The sequence below is a fragment of the Tursiops truncatus genome, chromosome 19, assembly GCF_011762595.2.
Source record: "Tursiops truncatus isolate mTurTru1 chromosome 19, mTurTru1.mat.Y, whole genome shotgun sequence".
Lineage (NCBI taxonomy): Eukaryota > Metazoa > Chordata > Mammalia > Artiodactyla > Delphinidae > Tursiops > Tursiops truncatus.
In genome coordinates, this window is record NC_047052.1 from 56181135 (window position 1) to 56207080 (window position 25946).

At 48.2% G+C, this 25946-nt stretch overlaps 2 protein-coding genes across 5 annotated transcripts in view; one reads left to right on the top strand and one right to left on the bottom strand.

The window, feature by feature from the left end:
* Positions 1 to 25946, bottom strand: part of ZNF470 (zinc finger protein 470) — a 76100-nt gene that overhangs the window by 2512 nt on the left and 47642 nt on the right. Inside the window, exon 6 of one of the 3 annotated variants that reach the window (XR_012328090.1) lies at positions 8934 to 9016. The gene's annotated coding sequence lies outside the window, so the exon portion shown is untranslated. Of the gene's footprint in view, positions 1 to 8192; positions 9017 to 22346; positions 23068 to 25946 lie in introns of those variants that run through there. The other 2 variants (XM_033845967.2, XM_033845966.2) reach the window with 2 other exon arrangements.
* On the top strand, positions 15099 to 20469 carry LOC109548888 (zinc finger protein 468-like). 2 transcript variants are annotated; one of them, XM_073796293.1, is made up of 4 exons: positions 15099 to 15303; positions 18784 to 18873; positions 19300 to 19423; positions 19790 to 20469. In XM_073796293.1, the coding sequence occupies exons 2-4, from the start codon at positions 18841 to 18843 to the stop codon at positions 20467 to 20469; spliced, it is 837 nt and encodes a 278-aa protein (XP_073652394.1). In that variant the 5' UTR covers positions 15099 to 15303; positions 18784 to 18840. The 2 variants fall into 2 exon arrangements, with proteins under 2 accessions (XP_073652394.1, XP_073652393.1); XM_073796292.1 differs by lacking the exon at positions 15099 to 15303 and having other exon boundaries at positions 18664 to 18873.

Consider the following 25946-nt stretch of genomic DNA (forward strand, 5'->3'; position numbering starts at 1 on the left):
AGGGGGCACGGGTTCAATCCTTGGTCAGTGAACTAACATCCCACATGCCGCACGACCAAAAAAAAGAAAAGTAAAATACACATAACAAGAAATTTTACCATCTTAACCATTTTAAAGTGTACATTCACATTGTTGTGCACTCATCACCACCATCCATCTCTAGAACTCTGTGTATCACACTCTGTCCCCATTAAATGCAGGATCCCCCCCTCCCCCTCCTCCGCCCCCAACCCCTGGCCACCACCACATTTATGGGATCTTAGTTCCCCGATCAGCGATTGTACCCAGGCCCTCGGCAGGGAGAGCACAGAGCTCTAACCACCGGACTACCAGGGAACTCCCCAGACTACTTTCTGACTCTCTGAATTTGCCTACTGTAGGCACCTTGTATAACTAGAATCACACAGTATTTTTGTGACCGATTTATTTCACTTAGCAGAGGGTCCTCAAGGACATTATTGCTAGAAGAGAAGGGAGGTAATTTAAAGGAAAAAGAGGGGTAAGTCCTAGTTGGGGTGCTAGAATGAGAGAGTAATCTCGAAGGTGGGGAAAGAAGGGCTGGTGTTAATAAGATGCTAATTGCAGCCATCGCAGCAGAGTGGTTAAGAGCAAGGTGTGGGTGCGAGTGCATGGCGTGAATTTCCGCTCTGCCATGCATTAGCTGTGTGACTTTGACAGGTCATTTTAACCTTTCTGAGCTTCAGTGTGCTCAGCTGTAAAATGAGGGTGCTGGGAATTCCCTGGCGGTCCAGTGGTTAGGACTCTGTGCTTTCACTGAAGGGGGCACAGGTTCGATCCCTGGTTGGGGAACTGAGATTCGACAAGCTCAGCGGTGTGGCCAAAATAAATAAATAAATAAATTAATAAATTAATTAAAAACATAAAATAAAATGAGGGTGGGACTTCCCTGGTGGCGCAGTGGTTAAGAATCCGCCTGCCAAATGCAGCGGACACGGGTTCGAGCCCTGGCCGGGAAGATCCCACATGCCGCGGAGCAACTAAGCCCGTGCACCACAACTACTGAGCCCGTGTGCCACAACTACTGAAGCCCGCGCACTCACAGCCCGTGCTCTGCAACAAGAGAAGCCACCGCAATGAGAAGCCCGCGCATGGCAACAAAGACCCAACGCAGACAAAATTAAATAAATAGATAAATTTATTCAAAAATAAAATAAAATAAAACGAGGGTGTGGATGATAACAGCAACTTCCTCCCAGAGTCGTTGTGAGCTTTCATACACAGTGAGTACCTAATGAATGAAGGAAAGAAAAGGTTTTTTCCTCTTCCTGGCTCGTCCTTGCCCTTCTGTCTGGGCTTCTAGACATCCTGCCCGTACTTCAAAGCTGAGCTGACACATCACCACCCCGGGAGACCCCGTGAATATTTGCCACCCATAAAGTGCTCGAATGGAAATGACTTTTTTCAAACCATTTCTCAGCTGGAACTTTGTGCCAGGCCTGTGCTGAGCATGGAGAATCTGAGGATCAGTTGAGCAAGGTCACAATCTCCTGGAGGAGAAAGACAACTGAGCAGAGAGGATTAAACAGAGCAGCCAGTATTGCTTTGACGGTAAAAAGTAAGTAACGCATATACACTGCTTAATAGCTATTACCTGCTATTATTATTGTTTATTCATCTTTACAATGCAATGACCACCGCCTCTCCTGGAGGCTACATCAAAATTTTAAACTTTTTTTTTGGCTGTGTTGGGTCTTCGTTGCTATGCACGGGCTTTCTCTAGTTGTGGCAAGCGGGGGCTTCATTGTGGTGTGTGGGCTTCTCCTTGTCGTGGCTTCTCTTGTTGCGGAGCACGGGCTCTAGGCATGTGGGCTCAGTAGTTGTGGCTTGCGGGCTCTGGAGCGCAGGCTCAGTGGTTGTGGCGCACGGGCTTAGCTGCTCCACGGCATGTAGGATCTTCCCGGACCAAGGCTCAAACCCGTGTCCTGTGCATTAGCAGGCATCCGCTTAACCACTGTGCCACCAAGGAAGCCCCCAAATTTTAAACTTTTGACAAAGCCATAGATGGGGGGAAAATAGTCTCCCTTTAGAGTCTTATTTCATTTCCTAGCGAGACGGAGGAAATGTACATGTTTGTTGGACAGATTTATCTTCCCTTCTGTGAATTGCCCATTTGTACCCTCCCTGCATTATTCTATTTGTTTCTTTTTTTAGCTTTTCCTTATTGATTTACAGGAATTCTTTATTCTGGATATTGACCCTTTGCCTGTGGCAGATATTTTCTCCTGGCCCGTCCCTTTTCTCTTCACTTTGCTTACACAGCGCCTGAAGTCTTGGATTTTGATAAAGTCCAAGAAATCAATTTTTAAATGCTTTTCCTCACCTTACTCTCATAAACACACTTTCCTGTAAGATCTCATACCTTACAGTATTGTTTTAGATGTTTAGTTGCTTGAACCTTCTGAAATTTTTTTGAATGACGTGAGGTAAGGATTTAACTTTCTTTTCCCAATGGAGAGACAACTGAATAATCATGGTTACTCAGAAAAACAGCCCAAATAACTAACTTATCCAACAGATATGATGAGCAAATGCATCGTATGTAAATTATCTTATTAATCCCAGCAGCCCCAAGTGGTAGGTGTTATTAGCCTCGGTTTTTTTGTTTTGTTTTGTTTTGTTTTTTTCCAGAGAAGGGAACTAGGCATAAAGGAATTAAATGATTTGTCCAGAGGATAAAGGACAAGACTGAAAGAATTGAGATTAGTTTTCTTACGAGTATCCATCTATGTCACATAATTGGGAGGGGAAATTTCCTTTGTTTAGCTGTTTAGGAGGTGGGTTTCCAGGCATTCCAAAGATAGGTCAGTATGAAGAGGGGAGAGATAGATTTTAGAGTAAGACTCCTAATTCACCCCTCACTATTTCCTTGTTGTTTGTTTGTTTGCCACACCGAGTGGCTTACAGGATTTTAGTTCCCAGACCAGGGGTCAAACACGTGGCAGTGAGAGAGCCAAGTCCTAACCACTGGACCATCATGGAATTCCCGACCCCTCACTACTTCCTATAATAACCAGTCATTTAGTGCAGGAGACCAGGTCGGGGAGCCTTCAGGGGGTTGAGAGCTCGGCCTCCTGACCCAGATCTACCACAAACCAGCTGTGCAACTTTGGGAAGTGAATTAACTCGGTCTCAGTTTCCTTATCTGTAAAATGGGGACAATGAAGTTCCTACCTCACAGGCTATGGTGAACATCAAGTGAATAAAACACATGCTTCACATATATTGACTGCTCAAGAAATGTCATCATGTTATCATTATTACTAAGCACCAGGTTCTCAACACGGGGAAAATTCCACAAGTGGGCCTGACAGTTCAGATAATTAAAGGTTGTTCTTAAAAGAGACTCAAGTTTGAGGAGCTCCCTCAAGGCCCCGGGGAGCTGGGGAAGGCTGCTGAATGACTTCTTGGGTGAAGATTTCTTCCCAAAAGAGAAGAAGGCAGTGAGGAGACAGTGTCTAGAATCTCATTCTGTCTTACTCTCATTTTTCTCAAACTTCTGTCATTCATATATCTCTTTATCAACGTTTGCCATGTCTCTGCATTAATGGATACCACCTTATGACTGTTTCCATTTCCACATAACATCTGAATAGAAGTAAATAGTCATTTATCTAATATCTTTATTGTAAATGATCTCGTTTTGTAAAACCCTTTCAAAAGGACCTTTACAAAGGAAACTTTAGAGCAGCCTTATAAACCGAAAGCCAGTTTCATGTGCCATTACAAAAAAAAAAAAGGAAATAAAATCAGGATTAATAAATCATAGCTAGAAGCTGCTGCTTGGTGTGGTAAATTGAATTACTGGCCCACGTTTTTCATCTTCCTGCTGTAGCATAACACATTTTCCTCTTGCTGTAGCCTCATGGCAAGCCAGGGCGTGGAGAAGTAAACTCTGATTACCGTGAGGCTGTGGTAAAGGGTAAAGATGTATTATTTCCATGAGCCTTGTCCCTTTGCTGATTGTGCTTTGTATCCTTTCACTGGAATAAACCACAGCCGTGATGAGTTCAGTGAGTTCTCCTAGCGAATCACCAAACTTGGGGGTCATCTTGGGGATTGGCAACACAGCTCTCAAACCTTGGGCCAGCACAGATGACCACCATTCTACCAGAAGTTTAGTGCTGTTGACATCTCTTTGGGGCTCCATGAGTAGCTGACAATTTATTCATTCAACAAAGACTTATGAAACAGCTGTTACGTGGCAGATGCTGTCTTGGGTGACTAGGACAATCAAGATATATGACTTGATGACGTTTACCTGCTAGTGATGAAAACAGACAACGGACTAATAAACCCAAAAATATAAAATAAAATATAGTTTGTGCTAGTTCTATGAGGTACATGACGTATGGTGAGGCCACTTTCGATGAGAGGTGGTCTTTTTGAAGAGGTGGCATTTTGAGCTAAATCCTGAAAGGTGGAAAGGAGCCAGTTATGCAAGAATCTGTGGCAGGGAGAACAGCATGTGCAAAGGTCCAGAGGGAAAACAAGGAGGCCAGTGTGGCCAGAGCAGTTAGGCAAAGGAGGCAGTGATGGGGGATAGGGTCAGAGAGGCATCCAGGGTCTTGAAAGCCACAGTAAAATCTTTTTTTTTTTTGGCCATGCCGTATGGCATGTGGGATCTTAGTTCCCCAGCCAGGGACTGAAACCATTGCCCCTGCAGTGGAAGTGTGGAGTCTTAACCACTGGACCACAAGGGAAGTCCCCCACAGTAATATCTTTTTTTTTTTTTTTTGCGGTACGCGGGCCTCTCACTGTTGTGGCCTCTCCCGTTGTGGAGCACAGGCTCCAGACGCGCAGGCTCAGCGGCCATGGCTCACGGGCCCAGCCACTCCGCGGCATGTGGGATCTTCCCGGACCGGGGCACGAACCTGTGTCCCCTGCATCAGCAGGCGGACTCTCAACCACTGCACCACCAGGGAAGCCCCACAGTAACATCTTTGAATGTTATTGTAGGTGTGTTGGGAAGCGATGGAAGGGTAGAGGAAAGGTGTGATATAATCTGATTTAGATGTTCAAGGCATCACTGAAACTATTATGTAAGGAATGATACAGAAGGGGCTATAGGTACAGAGGATCAGTTAGGAGGTTGTTGTACACCAGGTGAGAAACAATTGCATTTGGTGGTGGCAGTGTGTGTGGAAAGCAGTGGACAGATTCAGGGAATACTTTGGAGGTGGAGCTGAGAGCCCTCACAGATGGTCGGAATGGGAAGAGTGAAAGGGAGGAATCAAGGACGACTCTGGGGCTATGAACCTGACCAGCTGAGTGTCCTGCAGTGCATTAAGTAGGGTCACGTTTGTGTGTGTGGAGAAAATCCAAAATTCCCTTTGGGGCATGTTAAGTGTTCGATACCCGAGTTTCTGAGGTCAGCACCAGGAGAGCCTGGATTACTCAGATATCAGGATTCGAAGACTCTGGGGGTGAGGGTTAGGAGTGGGCTCAGAAATCTGCTCAAAGAGCACAGGCATCTAGCAGGGGCAGTGACAAAAGTAGGCTCCCGGTACTGTCCGCGGTTCTGAAACCCTTCAGGCGGATCTGTCCGTGGTGCTGAACCGGCCGCTCCTGAGCTGTCCGTGGTACTAAACCTCTAGGAACAAGAGCTGGAGACTCTCTCTCCCTCTCTCTTCCTCCTTCCCTCCTTCCCTCCATCTCTCTCTGTCACTTTTTCAAAGTACCCACCCTCCTGGGAAAGACCCCGCTGTTGCCTGGAAACAAAGCGCTCTAGAATGAAAGCAAATGAGGGGAAAAAAATCTGCAGTCATTTTTAAGAGGCAGTTTTGGCTCTTAGGACTGCAGGACCTGGCTACATCTTACTGGAATTAACAACACGAAGTTTCCAAAACATCTCTGAATATAGGAAAACAAGCGAAAGATGTGCCAGAACTCAGGCTGTTGGTTACGTTGGATTGGGGGAGGCAGGGAAATGAGATGGGGAGTGACAAGCCCTTCGTTTCTATGGTGTGACGTGGGGGCTACAAGAGGGATATTATTGTAGATTTATATAAATACATCACGGCTATATTTCATGCCAACATGAATTTCAAACATTTGAAATCATGAGCTTTGGGTGGCACTTTTTGAAATGACAAGAAGCCTTGTGATTTAAAAATGCCTTGGGACTTCCCTGATGGTGCAGTGGTTAAGACTCCATACCCCCAATGCAGGGGGCCCCGGGTTCGATCCCTGGGGAAACTAGATCCCACATGCATGCCGCAACTAAGAGTTCGCACGCTGCAACTAAGGAGCCTGCCTGCTGCAACTACGATCCAGCGCAACCAAATTTTATATATATATATATATATATATATAAATTTAGAAAAAAACTAAAAAACATTCCTCAAAAATCCACACTTGCGAATATGATCAATTGTGTAAACTGTGTTTGTTATTTTCGTATCATCTTAGCTGGTGAATAAACATGCCGGCCATCTTTTGTTAGGATTAGTCTTGAATTATGTAGGTTTTGAATTGTGTAAGATCTTAAAAAATGAGTCCCTGGGGTAAAATCCAACCATTCTTGGATTGATGAATGAATGAATGAATGAATGAACACGTTTGTCATTCCCAAAGATCTGGTCACCAGGGAAGCCACAGCTTTTCCCACCACTATGAAGAGACAGACATTCACAAAGCATCCACTATGTGATGGATTTTGCAGGGGACACCCAGGAGGCCTGAGGCATTTCCCCTTTTCCTAAATGGATGATTTCCACACCTCTTCAAGGGGGAGGAAGGTTTGCGGCTTTGATTTGAGCTCGTTGATCAGGTAGAGACACTGAAATCTGGCTCTTACATACTCTTCTGTCCTCTCATGGCATTGTCAGCCCAGTGGGTTTTGATACTCCAAATTTTCTAAAGAAGCTGTAGCTCATTACATTATATATTTTTCTTGCCTACTGTCTGTCTCAACTTCTAGAATTTAGGCTCCATGATGGTAGGGACTATCTGTTTCTATTTCATCCCCAAGCCTCCAGCATCTAGGACACTTCTTCTAGATGGTCTATGAATTTTTCGAAGGGTTAAATGAATGAAAGGTGATGTTTGTAAACACAAGATATCCCAATATTTTAAGTTGGTAACTCACTAAATTAAAAAGAAAATGAGTGAACTGAACTAAGCACATCAGTTGGCTGGATGCAGCCCAAGATTTGCCCGGTTGAGTCCTCCAAGGTCATGGAATCCCTACTGAGAAAGACTCTGCCATGGGACCACGTCATGGCCAGGAGAAGTGATGTTCCCTCCTCCAGTCCGTCAGTGGTGGCCCAGAAGGCAGGGTTGTGTGCCACCAAGCGTGGAATCTGGTCAGTAAGGATCACCCCACAAGGATAAGAACTCACTTTATCCCTTTTAACAATTTCAGGGAAAATTAATCACATTGTGTGGTTGCATCTATTTACCATGGCCCTTCCCCCAACTAGCAGACAATTAGGCTATTTCCAAACAGTAATCATTTGGAAGCCTCAGACCCCTTGAGAGAGACCCAAATTCAACTGTAAACCACACAGCCATGATTTAACCCAGGGCAATCTGTTGCCAAAGACCTTCTTGTTTCACGACTACTGAAGATTCTTCAGTTTACTCTGCAAAAAGTAAAATGACTGATGTGAGAAAAACTCACTTAGTTGCCAAAAACCTTAAAGCATCCAGTCACTTGGGGTGTCTAGGGTGAAATATAAAATGACAGAGAGTTCCCACATCTGCTTAGAGAAATACGTGCCCACAGAGCTTTTCTGTGGTCTGACTGATGGGGTTCACATTCTAAAGACAGAATCTTTATAAGTCAAGTAACATTTATTGATAGCTTATCGTGTCCTCAACAAGATGCTATCCATAGGGTGATGTTATTTTCCTCATTTTACAGAACAAAATATATCTTTGTGGACTGATATGGAAAGGTCTCAAAGACACATCATTGTATGGGGAAAAAGCACGCTGCAAAGCCACAGATGGAGTGTGACATCCCTTATATGAAAAAACCAACAACACGTAAAACAATGTCAGATATTTTCTATGGATGCATAGATGTGTATGTAAAGCCTTGCCAAATTTAAAACACAAAACGTATTTAAAAGAAAAAGCTCACAAGATATTACTGAGTTTATCAAGGTTACATTTGTTTGTTCATGATGAAAACCCACTAATTTTTTTTTTTTTTTTTTGCCACACTGCACATCTTGCGGAATCTTAGTTTCCCAACCAGGAATTGGGTCCGGGCCCCCGGGAGTGAAAGCACTGAGTCCTTTCACTGAAGGACTCGAGTCGCTGAACTTCCAGTGAATTTCCCCCCAAAAACCACTAATTTTGTTAAACGATTATCACAGTCAGAAAGTTCATGACAGACCCTCAAATTTCAGCATGGCAAAACTCACAGATAAAGTTGATTTTGCTTAAATTCCAGGTTTACAGGAAGTTTTTTGTTTTGGGGGGATCAGGACTAAATAGGATGACCCTGTTATATTTGGTTAATCTCAGGGTGTAAATTAATTATTCTTCCTGGACTATGGCACGCCGTGAATGTGACAGTTTTGCTTCCACGTGTACTGCTTACCAAATAAGAAGTTACAAATCCTAAAATCCAAACATTGACCATTGTATTTCAATGTCACAGATGTTAGCAATAAAAAAAGTAAAAGTGCACCTTAACATCAATGAAATATGACATATAAATTTAATTATGACAACTTAGTCAATAACAACAGTGCGTATATCATAGTAAGAGGCTGATATGCATTTGACATTGTTATTATGGGATGGGTAATATTAGCCAAGATAAGGAAAGTCAGGCCAGTATCAATGCATTTGCAGATATGCACACACAAATTCCATTTCCTTCTGTAGGCACAGAGATGTATGTAATGAAAAGTAGAAGCACACTCCCAGTGCACCCCAAATCCACAGCAGTCACTCACCTCTAGAGCAGAGACTGGGGTTGCTGAAGTGAGATCAGCAGGAAATCTTGATCTTTGACAGAGAAAATGTTTGTACTTGTTGACTGTCAAGAAAGAAAAATAAAATAATAAGTTTAAAAGAGAGATTTGGAGAAGGTAAGTCCCTCTCTGAGAGGTGAACTATGAATGGTCTTGCCCACCCCTAATTCCCACTGTCTAGCACACAGCAGTCACCCTTCTGATCCCTATTAAACCAGATCACCTGGCTTATACAGCCAGTAAGTAGCAGAGTTGTGATTCAGACCTGAAACTCACAGGCTCTAAAACCTACTCCACCCCACAGACAGCCTACTTCAGAAGGCTTTTCAACACCGCAAGAGACAGCCCTCCCCTTCCCAGCCTCACCCCAAAATAGGGTTTGTAAATTCCCCAGGGAGGGGGCTGGGGGATGGCAGTCAGTTCTCCACAAGAGTCCTCTCCTCCCAGAGAGGATCCTGGATCCATCCTTGGGCAGCCAACCTGTTTTTCTTTCCATCCCTGGGAGACAGTTGATTGCCATGGAAACCCACATCATCCTCCCAAAGATCCAGACCACCAGCGATGGGAAAGACAGTCCTACCTTTTGATTCCCTGGTTTGTTGGGCCTGATAGGATGAGGGCTGTGTGTGTGCATGTGTGTGTACAGTATCTCTCGAAGGTTTACAAAGAAACTGATAATTGTGGTTACCAAAAGAGAATCCAGTGTTGGAAGATGAGGAGAACGTTGTTTTTTGTCTTATATTCTCTGTCCCTTTTGAGTGTTGTACCAAATAAGCTCTTAAATAAATAATAAAGGCATAAGGTGGAAAAATATGTATGTTTTTAAAACATTAGGATAAAATGAATAAAGAATTGGGATACAATTTTGACATGAGGTGTACAGTGATTTAAAACTTCTTTATGGGACTTCCCTGGTGGTACAGTTGTTAAGAATCCGCCTGCCAATGCAGGGGACACGGGTTCGAGCCCTGGTCCGGGAAGATCCCACTTGTCGCAGAGCAACTAAGTCCGTGCGCCACAACTACCGAGCCTGCACTCTAGAGCCCATGAACCACAACTACTGAGCCCGCGAGCCAAAACTACTGAGCCCACGTGCCACAACTACTGAAGCCCGTGCGTCTAGAGCCCATGCTCCACAAGAGAAGCCAATGCAATGAGAAGCCCGCGCACCACAACGAAGAGTAGCCCCTGCTCGCTGCAACTAGAGAAAAGCCGACACACAGCAACGAAGACCCAATACAGCCAAAAATAAATGAATAAATAAAATATTAAATTACATAAAAAAAACTTCTTTCTGAAATCAAAGTCATGTACGCACATACTTAAAAAAAAATCAAATAGTTCTGAGTGGCAGATGCATGGGAGGTAATGGGGGAGGGATGGAGTGGGGGTTTGGGATCTGCAGATGCAAAATATTATACAGAGAATGGATAGACAACAAGGTCCTCCTGTAGAGCACAGGGAACTATATTCAATATCCTGGGATACACCATAATGGAAAAGAACATAAAAAGAATGCATACATATGTATATCTGAATCACTTTGCCGTACAGCAGAAGCTAACAAAACACTGTAAATCAACTATATGTCAATAAAAAAAATACATGGGAGGTAAGTTGTCTTATTCTCTACACTGTCCCATAGGCTTGTAGTATTTCATCATTACTTTTTGAAGGGCAACAGGAGGGTCCCAGTTTCAGGTGAGGTACAGTAAGTACACTCTGCCCTGTCTCTCTCACTGAGGTGTTTCAATAAATTAGCAGCCTGTAAAGAAGTAGGAGTCAGTCTGAGAATTTTAATCACCAACACCTGGCACCCTTTGGGTGATACGTAGGACAGGACAAGGCAGCAGGGCCAGAGGCCTTCAGTCAGCAGCTATTTACCAACTTTCAGAGAAGCATCTCAATAGATTAACAAGCTGTACAGAAGTAGTAGCGTTTCTTCTATCGATACTTCTCTGTCTCTGTCTCTCTCTCTATATAAGGCCGTATAGTTAATTATATAGTTATATAGACATAAGTATATATACTTTATATATAGTTACAGTTATATATGTACAGTATATACATGCACTATGTATATAATGTATATATATACTTTTTAAAAACATAAATGAGAATACACAAGATACACTGTGGTCAATTGTTCATTTGTTTTCTCATTTAATACTGTAACCAGAGCTCCTTCCATATCAGTATATTCAAGCCTTCCTCACCATTTCTTACCCAGACGAATCCTAAGCTACTTAGCCAAGTTTCTAAGGACAGATTCTTGGGTGCTGCCTATTTTTTCCGTCTTCTGAGCAAGGTTCCAGTGAACCTTGGGTGAGAGGAGGCTACCCTTCCTCCAGATATGCATACAGCGGTCTTTGCTAACTGCGGCTCTGCTCAGATATCCCCTCCTTAGAGAGAGGCCTCCCCGACTGCCCAAGCTGAAGTAGGCTTCCCCTTCACCCTCCACCTAATTACCTCTGATCACGCTCAGAATTTAGTGCTCGTGGCTCCATATGACAAAGGGCTTTGGTTTACTCACTGCTGGATTCCCAGCCCCTAGAACAGTGCCTGGCACAGAGGAGCTGCTCAGATATTCGCTGAATGAATGACTCTCCACTCACCCTGAAGCCTCTTGTCTCTTGAGATGCCTGATTATCAGAAGATGCAGAGATTCTACATATTCACATACTTAAAACCGCCTCTCCTCCACCACTAAGGATGAAAGAAAGGAAAAAACCTCAGGCTCTTTGACCTAATTCTCTCCTCCCCCTTTCCACACACTTCTGCTCACACCAACCTCCCTGTGATACATTGAATTCAGCAGTGAAAAACGGCAACTTCACACCTGCCTCTCTCTGTAAAGCAGGTGGTCACATAAATAAACACCCACATTCCTTGTAGGCAGCTCTTTAAAGAAACTTCGGCAAAAGGAAAATTCCCTCTATGAATTTTCATGCATTGGAGAATATTGGTTGGGTAAATGAGTATCTATGATGAAGGAATTGGAAAATCTATGGAGCCTCCTAGGGTGATGATGTCGGTGGAGGTGAGTGGGTGGGGAGATGGATGGATTTAATTCCCTCCTAATATTTCTCCCTGGTCGTGGGAGACCAATAAACCCCAGGGAAATTTGTTCTGATAATAGGCATGGAGCATGGTTGCACTTGAACCTCACATCAACCTTAGGAAGTGATAATAAGATTATTATAATGATAATTGTGACACATAATAGAACACTTTTGTGCCAAGAACTGTTCTAATTGCTTCACTGTATTACTTCATTTGCTCTTCATTACAACACTATAAGGTAGATACTATCCTTATCCCCATTGTACAGATGAGGCAACTGAGGTGCAGAGAAATTAAGTCACTTTCCCAACATTCCTTAACAGGGGAACAACAAAGCCAGAATCTGAATGCAGCAGTCCACCCCGGAAGCTATAACCTGATGCTGTCATTTGCACCTTGTTGGTCACAACCTAGTTACCTGGCCACATCCAGCTACAAGCGAGACTGGGAAATGCAGCTAAAACTTAGGGGTTCTGGCACAATAGAAGTAGAGACACGTTTTGCGGGACAGTGAGCAGTCGCTACCAGCTCACCCCCAACCTTGGCTTTCTTTCATGTAGTTAAGATCCAAAAACTAGGGAACGCACAGCCCAGCCACCCCACATAATGGGCCAGGCAGTAATTAAGACAGACATTCTTATACGTTGGCAGGGGGAGTGCCAGTAGGGAAATCATTCTGGGAAGGTGTATTGGTATCGCTAACTGATGCTATCTCCAGGTAGATAAGGTCTCCAACTCCCAGCTGGTGTCAGAGAACTGCTTGGTGGTTTTGGGAAAAACACACACACATTGGAACTGGTGTCAGAATCAGAAGGGCTAACCTCCAAAATCCTACAGCATCACTTCTGCCATATCGTATTGGTCAAAGCAACCTGTAAGGCCAACTGGCCCGAGGCAGGGGAACGCAATCAGATTCACAGGTTGCATCAGACCGAAACTTTCCGGACCACCCAGTTCCAGAAACTGCCCTGGAGACATTCCGGACCACCCAGTTCCAGCAACTGACCTGGGGACTTTGAACCCAGCCCAGCCTTCCCGCCTTTCGAGGGGCGGGACTAACGGTCCCCCAGGATACCCGAAAAGACCACCAAATAAGGAATACCCTGCGCCCTCCCAGATTCACCACACCCCTTTCCCTTCTTCCCCTATAAAATCTTGCCCAACCCTCGCCCCAGGTGCGACTTCTCTGGCCCCCTTTCTCTCGGACCAGTGAACCTCGCCCGGGAGCGCTCCCTAATAAAGCTCACTTGAAGCTTTCCTCTGTTTCGCGGTGCCGTTTGTTAAGATCCGACCTTACACAACCCACAAAAACAGCACATGTTCAGCGAATGGGAAAACAGAGTCCAGCTCCTGAGAGCAGAAGCTGCAAAAAATCATGGCCATTTTTAATATCGAAAATGAGAATATATTTATTTATATATTTGTATGTTTGTTTTTTGGCTGCACCACCTGGCTTGTGGGATCTTAGCTCTTGGTCTTAGTTCCCTGACCAGGAATCGAACCCAGGACCCTGGCAGTGGAAGCGCAGAATCCTAACCACTGGACCGCCAGGGGGTTCCCAGAGAAAATTTTTAATGGAAAAAGGAGATGGGGGGAAAAGAGGAGCAATAAAAAAAATTTTTTTTAAAGCTTATGGGAAGAGGTAGCGTGAGGGCCCCAGTCCTAGGACCACACACATGCCCTGGGACGGTGGTTGCAGCTTCAGGGCAAGCAGATTCTGCTCTGCCTCCTCCATCTCTGCAAGCTTCAGGACCTTCTAGCGCAGATCCAAATAAAGACAAAACGCAACCACGTTCTACTCCCATCTTGCTGACCCCGTCCTGTGGCCTTTCCCAAATATATTATACCTAAGCCTCTCCTCCTGCAGTTAAATGACATGATATGTGTGTCAAGAGTTTCGGGGAGGGCAGAGTACACACTCAAATGATAATAGTAGTAAGACTTGTTATACGTCTCATGACTATGAGAAGATTCAAATAGTTAATCCACGTCAAGTCCTTAGGACAATCCCTGGCACTTAAAAAAGACCCCCAAAGTGCTGTTGCTATTGTGGTTGCTGTGGGTATTTTAAGAGGCCCCATCAAACTGTTATAAAACACGAGAAACTTAGTATATGTCACGAGAACAGCTAAGGCTTTAGAACTACAACGTCCAACGCAGTAGCCATAGCAACTATGAAAACTTTAATTTATCAAATTATGTACAACTAAGAATTCAGTTCCATGGCCACATGCCAAGTGCTCAAGAGCCACACGTAGTCAGTGGCCACCATACTGAACATCGCGGACACAGAACTTCCGCATCTGTGCATAAAGTTGGGTAGGACAGAGCTGTTTTGCGGGCCCCAGTTCCTTTTGAAGGGACTTTATGCTAATTAACTCACGTCATCCACACAACAACCCCATCTATAGTGCAGGTTTCGTGACTGCAACCTCTTTACAGACGAGGAAACCGAGGCTCAGAACATTAGGACACGGGTCCAAAGACACAGAGCTGGGATTTGAACCGGGCAGACCTGTCTCCCAACCAGTCCTAATCAATTCTTGTTGTTTTTTTCAGTATTGTTGAAGCAATTCCTTTCTTCCCTTCTTCATTCCTGCATCTTCCTCCCCTCCCCGCTCTCCTTCCCAACCCCCTCCCTTCCTTCTTCTCTTACCTCTCCTTCCTTTCCCCCCTCCCCTCCCTCTCCTCTCAAGCCCCTCCCCTCCTGCCCCTCTTTTGGTCTTCCCTCCTCCCCATTTCTCCCTCCTGATCCTCCTCCCCTTCTCCCAGTAGGAGTACCTCTCTCCTCCCCGCCCCTCTCCATCTCCCCCGCCACCCTCCACCCCTCCCCTAACTCCTCCTCCCTCTTTCCTTTTTCCCCTCCCCTCCCACTCTCTCCAAGCCCCTCTCCATCTCCCCCCTCCCCACTAATCCCTCTTCTTCTCCCACCTCTCAGTCCCCGCCCACCCCGGTCGGCGCGCGGAGGAGTCTGGGAACGCGGGGTGGGTGTGGCCTCACGCGGCGCGGGGGCGGGGCGGGAGCAGCCGAGCCGCGCAGGTGCAGACCGCGCTCTTGCTGGCCATATTGCGGTCAGAACCCCACAGCGGCCCCGCCGGGTTTTCGTCGACGGGGAGGACCATGCACCCTGGATCGCGGGAGGGACCCCGGAGGGGGCTCTGAATCCCTGCCCCATCCCTGCGTGCCTCAGTTTCCCCGCCTGGACAGTGGGTGCGAGGACCCCACCTGTAGCCGAGGTGCTCCGCGGGGCTCCATCCGCCGGATCTGCTCCGTTCTCGCTACTGTTTAGGTAATAGTAACGGCCCCGCCGCCACTGGCAGTCACGGAACGTTGATTTCCTTAGTGCCGGGCGTTGAGCTGAGTGCTCAGTGCTTAGTCAGCTAAGCTGAGTGCTTAGCTGAATACTCACTCCGCGCCCCGCAGAGGGTGTCCCGCTCCAGCAGTGCCAGCGTCGCCCGCCCGGAGGTCGTCAGAGATGCAGATTCTCGGGCCCCCTCTCCCGGGAAGACCGACCCAGATTCCCTGGGTGTGTCCCCCGGGGCCGTGGCCTCCTAAGCTTTCCCGGTGATGCTGATGCTGATGAAGTGAGAGAGACGCCCTTTCAGCTCGTTAAACCCTTGCAGTAGCCTGATCCGGGTACGCACTGTGACTTCCCCATAACTGAGGCACCGAAAAGACTCCCCACCCCACCCCCTCGCACCATCACCACCAGGGGGTTATTAAGTGCGACTTAATAACCACACTTAGGAAGCTCCGTGTCCGGCACCATTCTAGGGGTCTTTATCTGTATTGACTCACTTAATTCTCACAACCCTATAAAGTAGGGGTATTATGTCCCTCACCTTACACAGGAGGAAACAGAGGTTAAGTGACCTGCGCAGGAACACACAACTAGGATGTGGCAGAGCCGAGACTGGAAGCCAGGCAGTCTGGATCCAGAGTCTGGTCTCTGTCAGAACAGTGCTCTCCAGGGTGGGGCATCTGCCAGGCCATGCAGTGGGGTGCAGCCAGAGAATGTTAGAGCTTGTGTTCCTGGGTCGTTTCAGTCTGAACATATAGTGATTCAACTTTACTCCTTAATTCAAAGATCCGTTTCTTTTTCATAGTTTAATATCTCCAAAATTAGGATGTGTCTTACCACTGACGGTATATTGTGGTTTATTTGGCAGATTCTTTTTTTTCCTTAGTGAGATAAAATCATGTTTTCTTTCAACCTATGGTCTCTTGGAGTAAATGAAATACAGTTTTTACTAGAGTACATGTATATACATATATACGGTATTTGGTGTAGTTACGTGTATTAATGTAATTATGGTATTTCATGTGAGCATGTACTAATAGACCTTATTATATACATGTATGTACAGCATTTAGTATATGTTTATATATACACCTTATTTACAGGGAATATGGTATTTAGAGTTTATTTACCTTATATATATGTATATATGGTATTTGTTCTGTGTAAATAGTTTATATGCCAATGTATATGGTATTCAGAACTGTAGTATATATATAATCAGTTTACATATATCTTACACACGTGCCTATGTAGTATTTAGTGTGCATGATTACACATTACACATTTATACAGGTATAAATGGTATTTAGTACCATAGCACACAGATAAAAGATCACATATATTTTATATACATATATATGTGGCATTTAGTGTGTGGTTGAACCACATATACATGTATATGTGATATTTTGTGCATATATCTTATACACATGTCATGTATATCAGTTTCTATATATCTTATATGCATGTACCTATGGTATTTAGTGTGTGGTTACATCTCATATGCACATAGATACGGTATTTAGAATGTGTGTGCACCTTATGTACTCAAATATAGATATATCATTTTATTGTGTTTCGCAGATACTGCGTTTTTTTACAAATTGAAGGCTTGTGGCAACCCTGCATTGATCAAGTCTATTGGTGCCATTTTTCCAACAGCATTTGCTCACTTCTTGTCTCTGTGTCACATTTTGGCAATTCTGGAAATACTTCAAACTTTTAAAAATTATTTGTTACAGTGATCTGTGATCAGTGATCTTTGGTGTTACTATTGCAAAAAAACTACCACTCACTGAGGCTCAGATGATGGTCAGCATTATTTAGCAATAAAGGATTTTTAAAGTAAGATACGTACATTTTTTTTAGACATCATGCTACTGCACATTTAACAGATTACAGTATAATATAGACATAACTTTATATGCCCTGGGAAACCAAAAAATTTGTGTGACTCTCCTTATTGCAATATTTGCCTTATTGTGGTGGTTGGGAACCTAACCCACAATATCTGCAAGGTATATTTGCACCTGACCATGCATACTCATGGCAGCATTACAACAGGCAAAATGTGGAAACAACCCTAATGTCCATTAGCAGAGAATGGATAACAAAACGTGGTATGTTCACACAATGGAACATTTTTCAGCCATGAAAAGGAATGAGGCCCTGATACATGCTACCACATGGGTGAACCTCAAATACACCCAGCTCAGTGAAACAAGCCAGACACAAAGGGCCACATAGTGTAGGATTCCTTGTGTATGAAATGTCCAGAACAGGCAAATCCATGGAAACAGAAAGCAGATTGGTGGTTGCCAGGGCCTGCGGTGAGGAGGGAATGGGGAGGGACTGCTTCATGGGTGCAAGGTTTCCCTTTGGAGGTGATGAAAATGTTTTGGAACTAGATAGCGGTAATGGTTACACAACATTATGAATGTGCTAAATGCCACTGAATTGTACACTTTAAAATGGGTAAAATGTTAAATTTTATGTGTATTTGAGCATAATAAAAAAGGAGGGGGTGGGGGGTGGCTAGTTGTGAGCCAAATCCTTTGTAGGGTACTGGAATAAAACATAATAAAGGGAAGCCCAGTTTAGTAGGAAGAATGTTGAATATATAGATGGCGATAATAAAATAACAACAACAATAAAACATATATCCCTTACCACATGGCAAGCACTGTTCATAACGAGTTACTTACACTAACTTGTTGAAATGTCATAATGACCCCATGAGATGGGGACCTTATGCCCATTTTCTAGATGAGGAAGCTGAGGCACAGAGAGGTTGAGTAACCTGCCCAAAGCTACACAGCAGGTAAGTGGCAGAGCCAGAATTGAAACCCAGGTATCTGGCTCCTGCAGTCTCACAGTTCACCAGCCCAGGAAACAGGTGTCAAAGGAGAGTGGCAGTCAAGGCCTTGGTCAGCGCCTAGGTGAGAGACCCTGGTTCTCTCCAGAGCCCCACGAGCTGGGTCAGGGATGGTGGCCAGAGGAAACTGATGCAGTACGGAGCAGTCAAGGGCATGATGAACACTCTGCAGCTGGGGACTGATTTCTCTGTCCCTGGGCCTTTGTTCCTGGGGGCTTTTTCATCTGGTAGCAGAGCCGGACCCCAAGTGTAAGCTGGGGCCTGGGGCAGTGGTGGGGGCTCAGCCGCTTGGCCCTAAGGGTGGATCTCAGGTCCAGGTCCTGATGGGGGTGTCTAGGCAGGGTGGTCCTGGGTCTGAACCCACTTGGGAGAGACATCCCCACTCCCTACTTCCCCAGCCACCACACTGTGGCAGTGTCTGGGTAGCATGAGCCCATGGGGTGTGTGTGTGCTGTGTCCCTGTGTTTCTCTGGATGAGAAGAGCTGTGTGTGTGTGTGTGTGTGTGTGTGTGTGTGTGTGTGTGTGTGTGAATCCAGGGGGCAGGGCTAGGCCTGGTCTCTCACTGTCCCCCTTCTCTCTCCCTCCACCACAGTTCCATCAGCCCCCAGACCCCACCACCCATCCCCTGGTCACTGTGGGCAGTGGAGGGATGGCTGCCCAGCTGCCGGCTGACAAGGCCCTGGTGAGTAGTGTCAGCTCCTTGCCCTCCTCCTCGTGGGTGGCTCAGGTTGGGCCTCGAGTCAAATGAGGCCCTGCTGGAGCCCCCCTCCGGGGCCTGTGCCCTGTCACCTGGGGCAGGGTGGCCACGAATACAACTTTATGCCGAGTCCCACAAGTCCTCATAGAGAATCATCAAACTTTGGGATGGCCTTGGGGACCGCCACACAGCCCTGAAGCCCCAAACCAAATCCAGTCCCAGCCCTGTAATAATGATGTCATCCTAATGACAGCTGGCGTTTCTTGAGCACCTACTGTGTGCCACTGCCATTCTGTGCTGGGGGAGGGGGATATTCCCTGGGAGGACCCACTGAGGCCAGGGCCTTGCCCCACCTCCCTGGCTCCTCCAGCCCTGCCGGCCTGGTTGAACCAGACATCTTTGCTGTCACAGGAGTTGGTGACATTCAAAGATGTGGCCGTGAACTTCACACAGGAGTGGCAGCAGCTGGAGCCGGCTCAGAGGGGCCTGTACAAGGATGTGATGCTTGAGAACTTCCAGAACTTGAGCTCCCTGGGTAAAATGGGGGGTTCTGGGGAGGGCCCTTTTCCTAGTTCATAGGTGGCCCCTTCTCGCTGTGTCCTCACAAGGAGGAAGGGGTGAGAGAGATCTCATTAATCCCATTTGTGAGTACTCTGCCTTTATGACCTAATCACCTCCCAACCACCTAATGCCATCACCTGGGGATTAGGATTTCCATATATGAATTTGCGGGGGGGGCACATATATTCTGTCCACTGCACACACACACTAGACCTCATTCTAGAGCCCTTGGCAAGTACCTGAGGAGGCTTCTCTTTGCTTTCCCAGCCCCCAGCCCTCACCCCTTCCAGCTCTGGGAGTAGGTGACATGGGTGACATTCGTGTTTTCCGTCTCTTTCAGAAATGGAGACGAGAGGAATGGCCCAGTGGAAGCTGTCCCTGCAGGAGTATCCCCTGAGCTGGACCTGGAAGATCTGGGAGGTGGCTGCCCCTGGGGCTGTGCATCAGGAGAGGCCGGGACAGCTTCAGGAAGGGCCCCTTCAGAGCATCAGCCAGGAGACCCCCAGCCAGGAATTCCAGGAGGGAGGGGACCCCACAAGTGCGGCCCGCGGAATCCCAACTGGGAGAGCCCCTGCCGTCACTGAGAAGTCCTGTGTGCCAGGAGTGCGGGGAGGCCTCTGCACACTGCACCGAGCTGGCGCAGCACCAGCGCGTGCACGCCCTGGACAAACCCTTCACGTGGGGCGAGTGTGGGAGACGCTCCCGCAGGAAAGCCACGCTCACAGTGTACCAGCGCGTCCACACCGGCGAGAAGCCGTTCACGTGCGCCGAGGGCAGCAAGGCGTTCTGCCAGCTTGCCAACCTCACAGTGCACCGACGCATCCACATGCGCGAGTGGCCCTACCGGTGTGCCGAATGCGGCCGCGCCTTCGTGCAGAACAAGCAGCTGCTCGGGCACCGGCGCACACACACCGGCGAGCGGCCCTACAAGTGCGGCGAGTGAGGCAAGGCCTTCACCCTCATCACCAACCTGGTGGACCACCAGCGCATCCACACCAGGGAGAAGCCCTTCGTGTGTGACCTGTGCGGTAAGCGCTTCACCAAGCGCTCCTCCCTCCTCGGGCACCAGTGGGCCGCCAGAGGTGACAGGCCCCACCCGTGCAGGGTGTGCGGGAAGGCCTTCCGCAAGAAATCCGAGCGGGTCAACCACCAGCGCACGCACACGGGCGAGCGGCCGTTCAAGTGCTACGAGTGCGGCAAGGCCTTCAGCCAGAAGGCGCAGCTCGTGGTATACTGGCGCAACCACACGGGCGAGAAGCCTTTCCACTGCAAAGCCTGCGGGAGATCCTACAGCCAGAAGGGCTACCTCACCGTGCACCGGCGGACCCATACCGGAGAGAGACCCTTTGAGTGCACGGAGTGCAAGACCTTCAGCCAGAAGGCGCACCTCTCCATTCACCTGCAGATCCACACGGGGCGAGAAGCCCTTACCGCTGCGGCGAATGCGGGATAAGCTTCCGGAAGGTGTCCTTCCTGCTCCAGCATCAGGCCATCCACAGTGACGAGAGGCCCTTCCAGTGTGGCGTGTGCAGCAAGGCCTTCGTGCGGAAGTCCACCCTGGTCAAGCATGGCCGAATCCACACAGGGGAGAAGCCCTACTAGTGCTGGCAGTGTGGGAAAGACTTCCAGCACCAGCCCACGCTGACGGCGCACCGGAATATCCCCACCGGGGTGGTGGGGGGGGGTGGCCCTATGAGTGCAAGGTGTACGGCAAGGCCTTCAGGCGCATCGGGAACCTCACCTGCCACCAGAAGACCCACGCTGCTGCGGGGGTGCCCGCCAGGGAGCCCAGCCTTCTGCCCACTCTCCCAGATAACCTGTCACAGGTGAGGCCTGAGATGGTGGCCAAGTTTCAGCCTCCTCCCGTCATCACTTTAGAATTAACTCAGGGACGTCAAGAGATGCCCTTGGGGCTTGTGACACATTCCTGAGAATTCCCTCAGGACAGGCGACAGCTGCCGTACTTCAGCAGTGTGCGACCTGTGCAACCACACAGGGCCTGGCCCACGCTCGGTCTCATGCTCTGCAGTCAACATTTTGAAATGCTTAATAACCTCTGGACAGAGGGCCCCATATTTTCATGTTGCACCAGACTCCAAAAATTATCCCCGTTACCAGGGGAGAGATTAGATCAGGCAGGGGTTGGCAAACCGCAGCTCGGGAGCCAGACCTGCTTTCACATGGCCCCCAAGGTAAGAATGGCTTTCACACTGTAAAATAAAGTGAAGGGTTGTAAAATAAAGCGAAAAGAATATGACACAGAGAGAGCTTTTGTGGCTTGCAAAGAATACATAGTCTCTGGCCTTTTGCAGAAAAGGTTGGCCAACCCCTGCCATCAACCAACAGTTATCTGTGGAATTCCACACCCTTCCTCAGCACAGGCTGGCAAAACCCGTTTGGTCTCATGGTCCCTCTTGGTGGTTCCCTCAGGTGGGCTCCTGGGACTAAGTGGAGGAGACTGGCTGGCTCCGTTCTTTCATTTCCCTCTAGACCTTTTAAAATATATATATATTTATTTATTTTTGGCTGCATTGGGTCTTTGTTGCTGCACGTGGGCTCTCTCTAGTTGCAGCGAGGGGTGGCTACTCTTCGTTGTGGTGCACGGGCTTCTCATTGTGGTGGCTTTTCTTGTTGCAGAGCACGGGCTCTAGGCGTGCAGGCTTCAGTAGTTGTGGCACGTGGGCTCAATGGTTGTGGCTCGCGGGCTCTAGAGTGTAGGCTCAGTAGTTGTGCCGCATGGGCTTAGTTGCTCTGCGGCATGTGGGATCTTCCCGGACCAGGGCTCGAACCTGTGTCCCCTGCATTGGCAGGCGGATTCTTAACCACTGAGCCACCAGGGAAGCCCTTACTGTGGCTCAGACCAGCTGCTGTCCTTGGTGCTGAACATCACCTGCGTACTTGGCACTTTTCCGGGAATAAACGTGATTCTCTGTTAAATGGCTGCTTATTCACTGCAGGATCTGGCGTCTCTGCCAGAAAGGTTTGTCCAGTGGGAGCTTGTTGTAGCTCACTCACTGTATTCGTTTGCTCCGGCTGCCATGGCAAAAGACCACAGACAGTGCAGTGGGCTTGAATGGCAGAAATCTATTTTCTCACCGTCCGGGATCAGGGTGTGAGCAGGGTTGATTTCTCCTAAGGCCTCTCTCCTTGGCTTGCAGATGGCGGCCCTCCTGTGGCCTCTTCACATGGCTGTCCCTCTGCCCGTGTGCGGCCTGGCATCTCTCTCTCTCTTCTTAGGACACCAGTCATTGGATTAGGGCCCACTCATATGACCTCACAGAACCCTAATTATCCCTTTAAAGGCCCTATATCCAAATGCAGTCACATTTTGAAGTTACTGGGTGTTAGGATTTCAATATATGAATTTGGGGAGAACACGTGCAATCTATAACATCCTTAAATGGCTAGAAACAGCCTTTTGCAACTGTAGCTGCTGTCTACATGTTACTGGAAAGCATGAGCACCCACCTTGCATTTTGGGTGGCAGGGGGAGACAGCAACCCCCCACACTCCTCACTTTCCTTCCTTCCTGGTGCAGAGTTAGTCCTGGGACGCAGCTGTCCTGCCAGAGACCGCATTTCCCACTTGCATCCAGGAAGGGGCATGGACCACTCCTCCCTGTGGAAGGTGAGGAGAGGGATGTGTCCAGAAAAGGTTGGGCCTTTGCCACCTGCCCTTCCCCCATCCACCCCCCGGATGCCGACCCCAGAGTGTTTCCAGAAGTGGTGAGCTGAAGGTGGTAGAGGGAGTTTGGACCCCCGAGTCACCCTGTGGAGATCCTCCTACGATCGGCTGCAAGGAATTAGGCCCCAGGTCTTTGGGGTTTGTTGCTGCATTTCGTCCATGCTGACCCAGCTCTGTGACCTCACCATCACCTCCACCCTGTGTGGGAGGTCAGGCATCACCTCCATTGAACAGACAAGGAGGCACCGAGCAAGCTCAGGTTGACCACTGGGTGAGTGGCAGTACCAGTGGTTGAGCCCAGGATCCCCTGACCCCAGAGCCCACTTGATCACTCCTCCACTCTGCAGGGGCTGCAGACCAGGGGTCCAATCTGTTTCTTGCCCCAGATGTCGTTGGTGTGGCCTGCTTGGGCCTGGCCCAAGTAGCATTTCTTAAATATGGGAATTTGGTGCTGTTTAGGAAACAGAAACATTGCACATAAAAGCTTTCAGCTCCAAGATCTTGAGCAAAGCATTAGTACTCTGAGCCTCAGTTTCCTCAGCTGAAAAACCAGGATAATAATAGCATTCTAGATAGTGCTTATTAATATTTTATTTGACTGTTGATAATAGAGCACTGTATTTATTATTTACTATTAATTAATGATAACAATAGAGCACTATTATCAATAGTAAAATAATAAGATATTATTAAGGTGGGGATGAGGCATACATTAGACAATAAGCCTGCTTGACTCAAAGCACTTTATGTTCACAAGAATCCCATCCAGTATGTCAGGGGGTCATAAATCCGTGATTTGAGAGAGGATGGTTTGCACCTCTCCTGAAATTCCAAAACTTCCAGGAGATTCCTGGCCATCACCAGCTTCTGGATCTGTGTCCAGGCCCTCAGTCAATAATACTGGACAGTGACCACGGGCCTCCGATAACTCTCCAGGGCTTGTCTCTGTCCAAGGTCTCAGTTACCTGCATCCCGTCCTGACCTACCAGGGACCAGTTGGCGCTGAGAGAAGAGGGTGCTCCCACACCCCTCCTGCCCGTCCTTTCCCATTTGATGAGAGGACTGGGCCAGGTGTGGAAAGGTCTAGCAGGGAGAGGCTGAGTGTCCCATCTCATGAGTAGGAGGTGATGGGAGGGAAGCACAGGAGGAGGGTGGCGACATGGCTGCTAGGCCAAACCGTCAGAGACCCCTACTCTTAGCTCCTACTGGGGGGCCTAGAAGGTTGCCAAGCTCCATGTGCTCGTTTTATTGAAAGACCATGTCTCATGCCCCTGCCTGACTGCACGATCTGCCTGGACAGGTCCTCAGGGTGCAGCCTGAGGGATGGTTGTCTCCACTTCGTCCTGGAAACACCCCTGGACGACACCTCCCAGCCTCCATGTAGGTCTGAGGGGAGGCAGCTGTCAAAGGCGTGGTAGACAGTGGGAGACACTGGGCCACTTCCGGTCCGGTGCTAAGGTGTTGGTCAGACTTACCTCCCCCAGGCTGCCTCCCCTGACCTGCCGCTGGAACGCTCATGGTGGCTGGCAGCCAGCTCTGACCAGCCCTGTGTCCTCAGGGGTGGACGGGATGTAGGTCCTAAGTGACCACAAGGAGTGCGACTGGGTGGAATTTTTGGTCTGAGACTGAGAGAGAAGCGAGGGAGCAGGAGAGAGGCAGAGAGGCTGGGGGCTCTGTTGTCTGAGGCTCTGTGTTGCCAGGACCTGCAGCTTAGCCTGCCCCTGACTATCCTATCAATCGACTTCGGAGATGCCCACAACCCCCTTTTTAAAGCAGAGGGAACCGAAGCACAGAGGGTTAGAAGGAACTCACTCGCTCACAGCTGGGGCTCACCTTCAATCCATCCAAGGCTCACACTTGCCCTGTGCGTCACAGTCACTCACCCGGCCACCCCTGCCCCGCCCCCCCCCCAAGCAGGAAACCTGATCACATGACATCTGTTCTTGCCGACGGGAATGGGGGCATGGCGAAGAAAGCTGGTGCAAACAGATGTGACTCGGAGCCTCTCAGTCTCTCTGGGCCCTGCCCCCATCCCGTGGTCAAGAGAGCACAGAGGACAGCCAGGGCCGGGGGCTCTCGTGGTGACCGAGGCAATGAGAAGTTTCCCCAAAGAAAATGTCACACGCAGCAGGACCTCACTGTCACAACAAAAACCAGAGAGGCCATCCGATGACGCTGGGGCCGGCTTCTCCGTGTCATCCCACTTCTGCCCGACTGTGACCTGGGTAGAATGGACCCCACGCCCACGTCAAGGGTGGACAGTGGTTTCAGGCCTATCTGGGCAGTCACTCCCATTCATTCCCCTTCCACAGCTACTATTTCAAGGATGAGGGCGAGACCCATATCTAAGCCAATCAGCACATGGCATTTCTCTGGTCAGAACAATCAGCCCCTGGTGAGTCCAGCGGAATGAAGCGTAGGGCTTTTTTGCCAATGACTGGAAGAGGTCTGTCTCCATCTGCACGAGACTGAGGAAGTGTGTCAAGAGGAGCTGCTGGAAACCACCATGAAACCACAAGGGAAGCCAGCCTGAGGACGAGGCCAGTGCGTGAAGGGAGAGCCAGCAGACCACGGGGAGGCAGAGCTGTGGTTCTGACGTGCTGTGCGTCTGGATCAAGCCCACCCTGATGCCTGCACCCTGACATTCAAAAACTGTCCATGTTTCTACATGGCTGTTTTTCCTACCTACAACACGAAGTGTGCTTACTAATATAAGTGGTTGCTTAAAATGAATTATTCTTTGTGCACCCCGACGTCAGGAAGTGTGGGACATTCAGACACGCCAGGACATTTGCGACCAGTAGCACAGAACA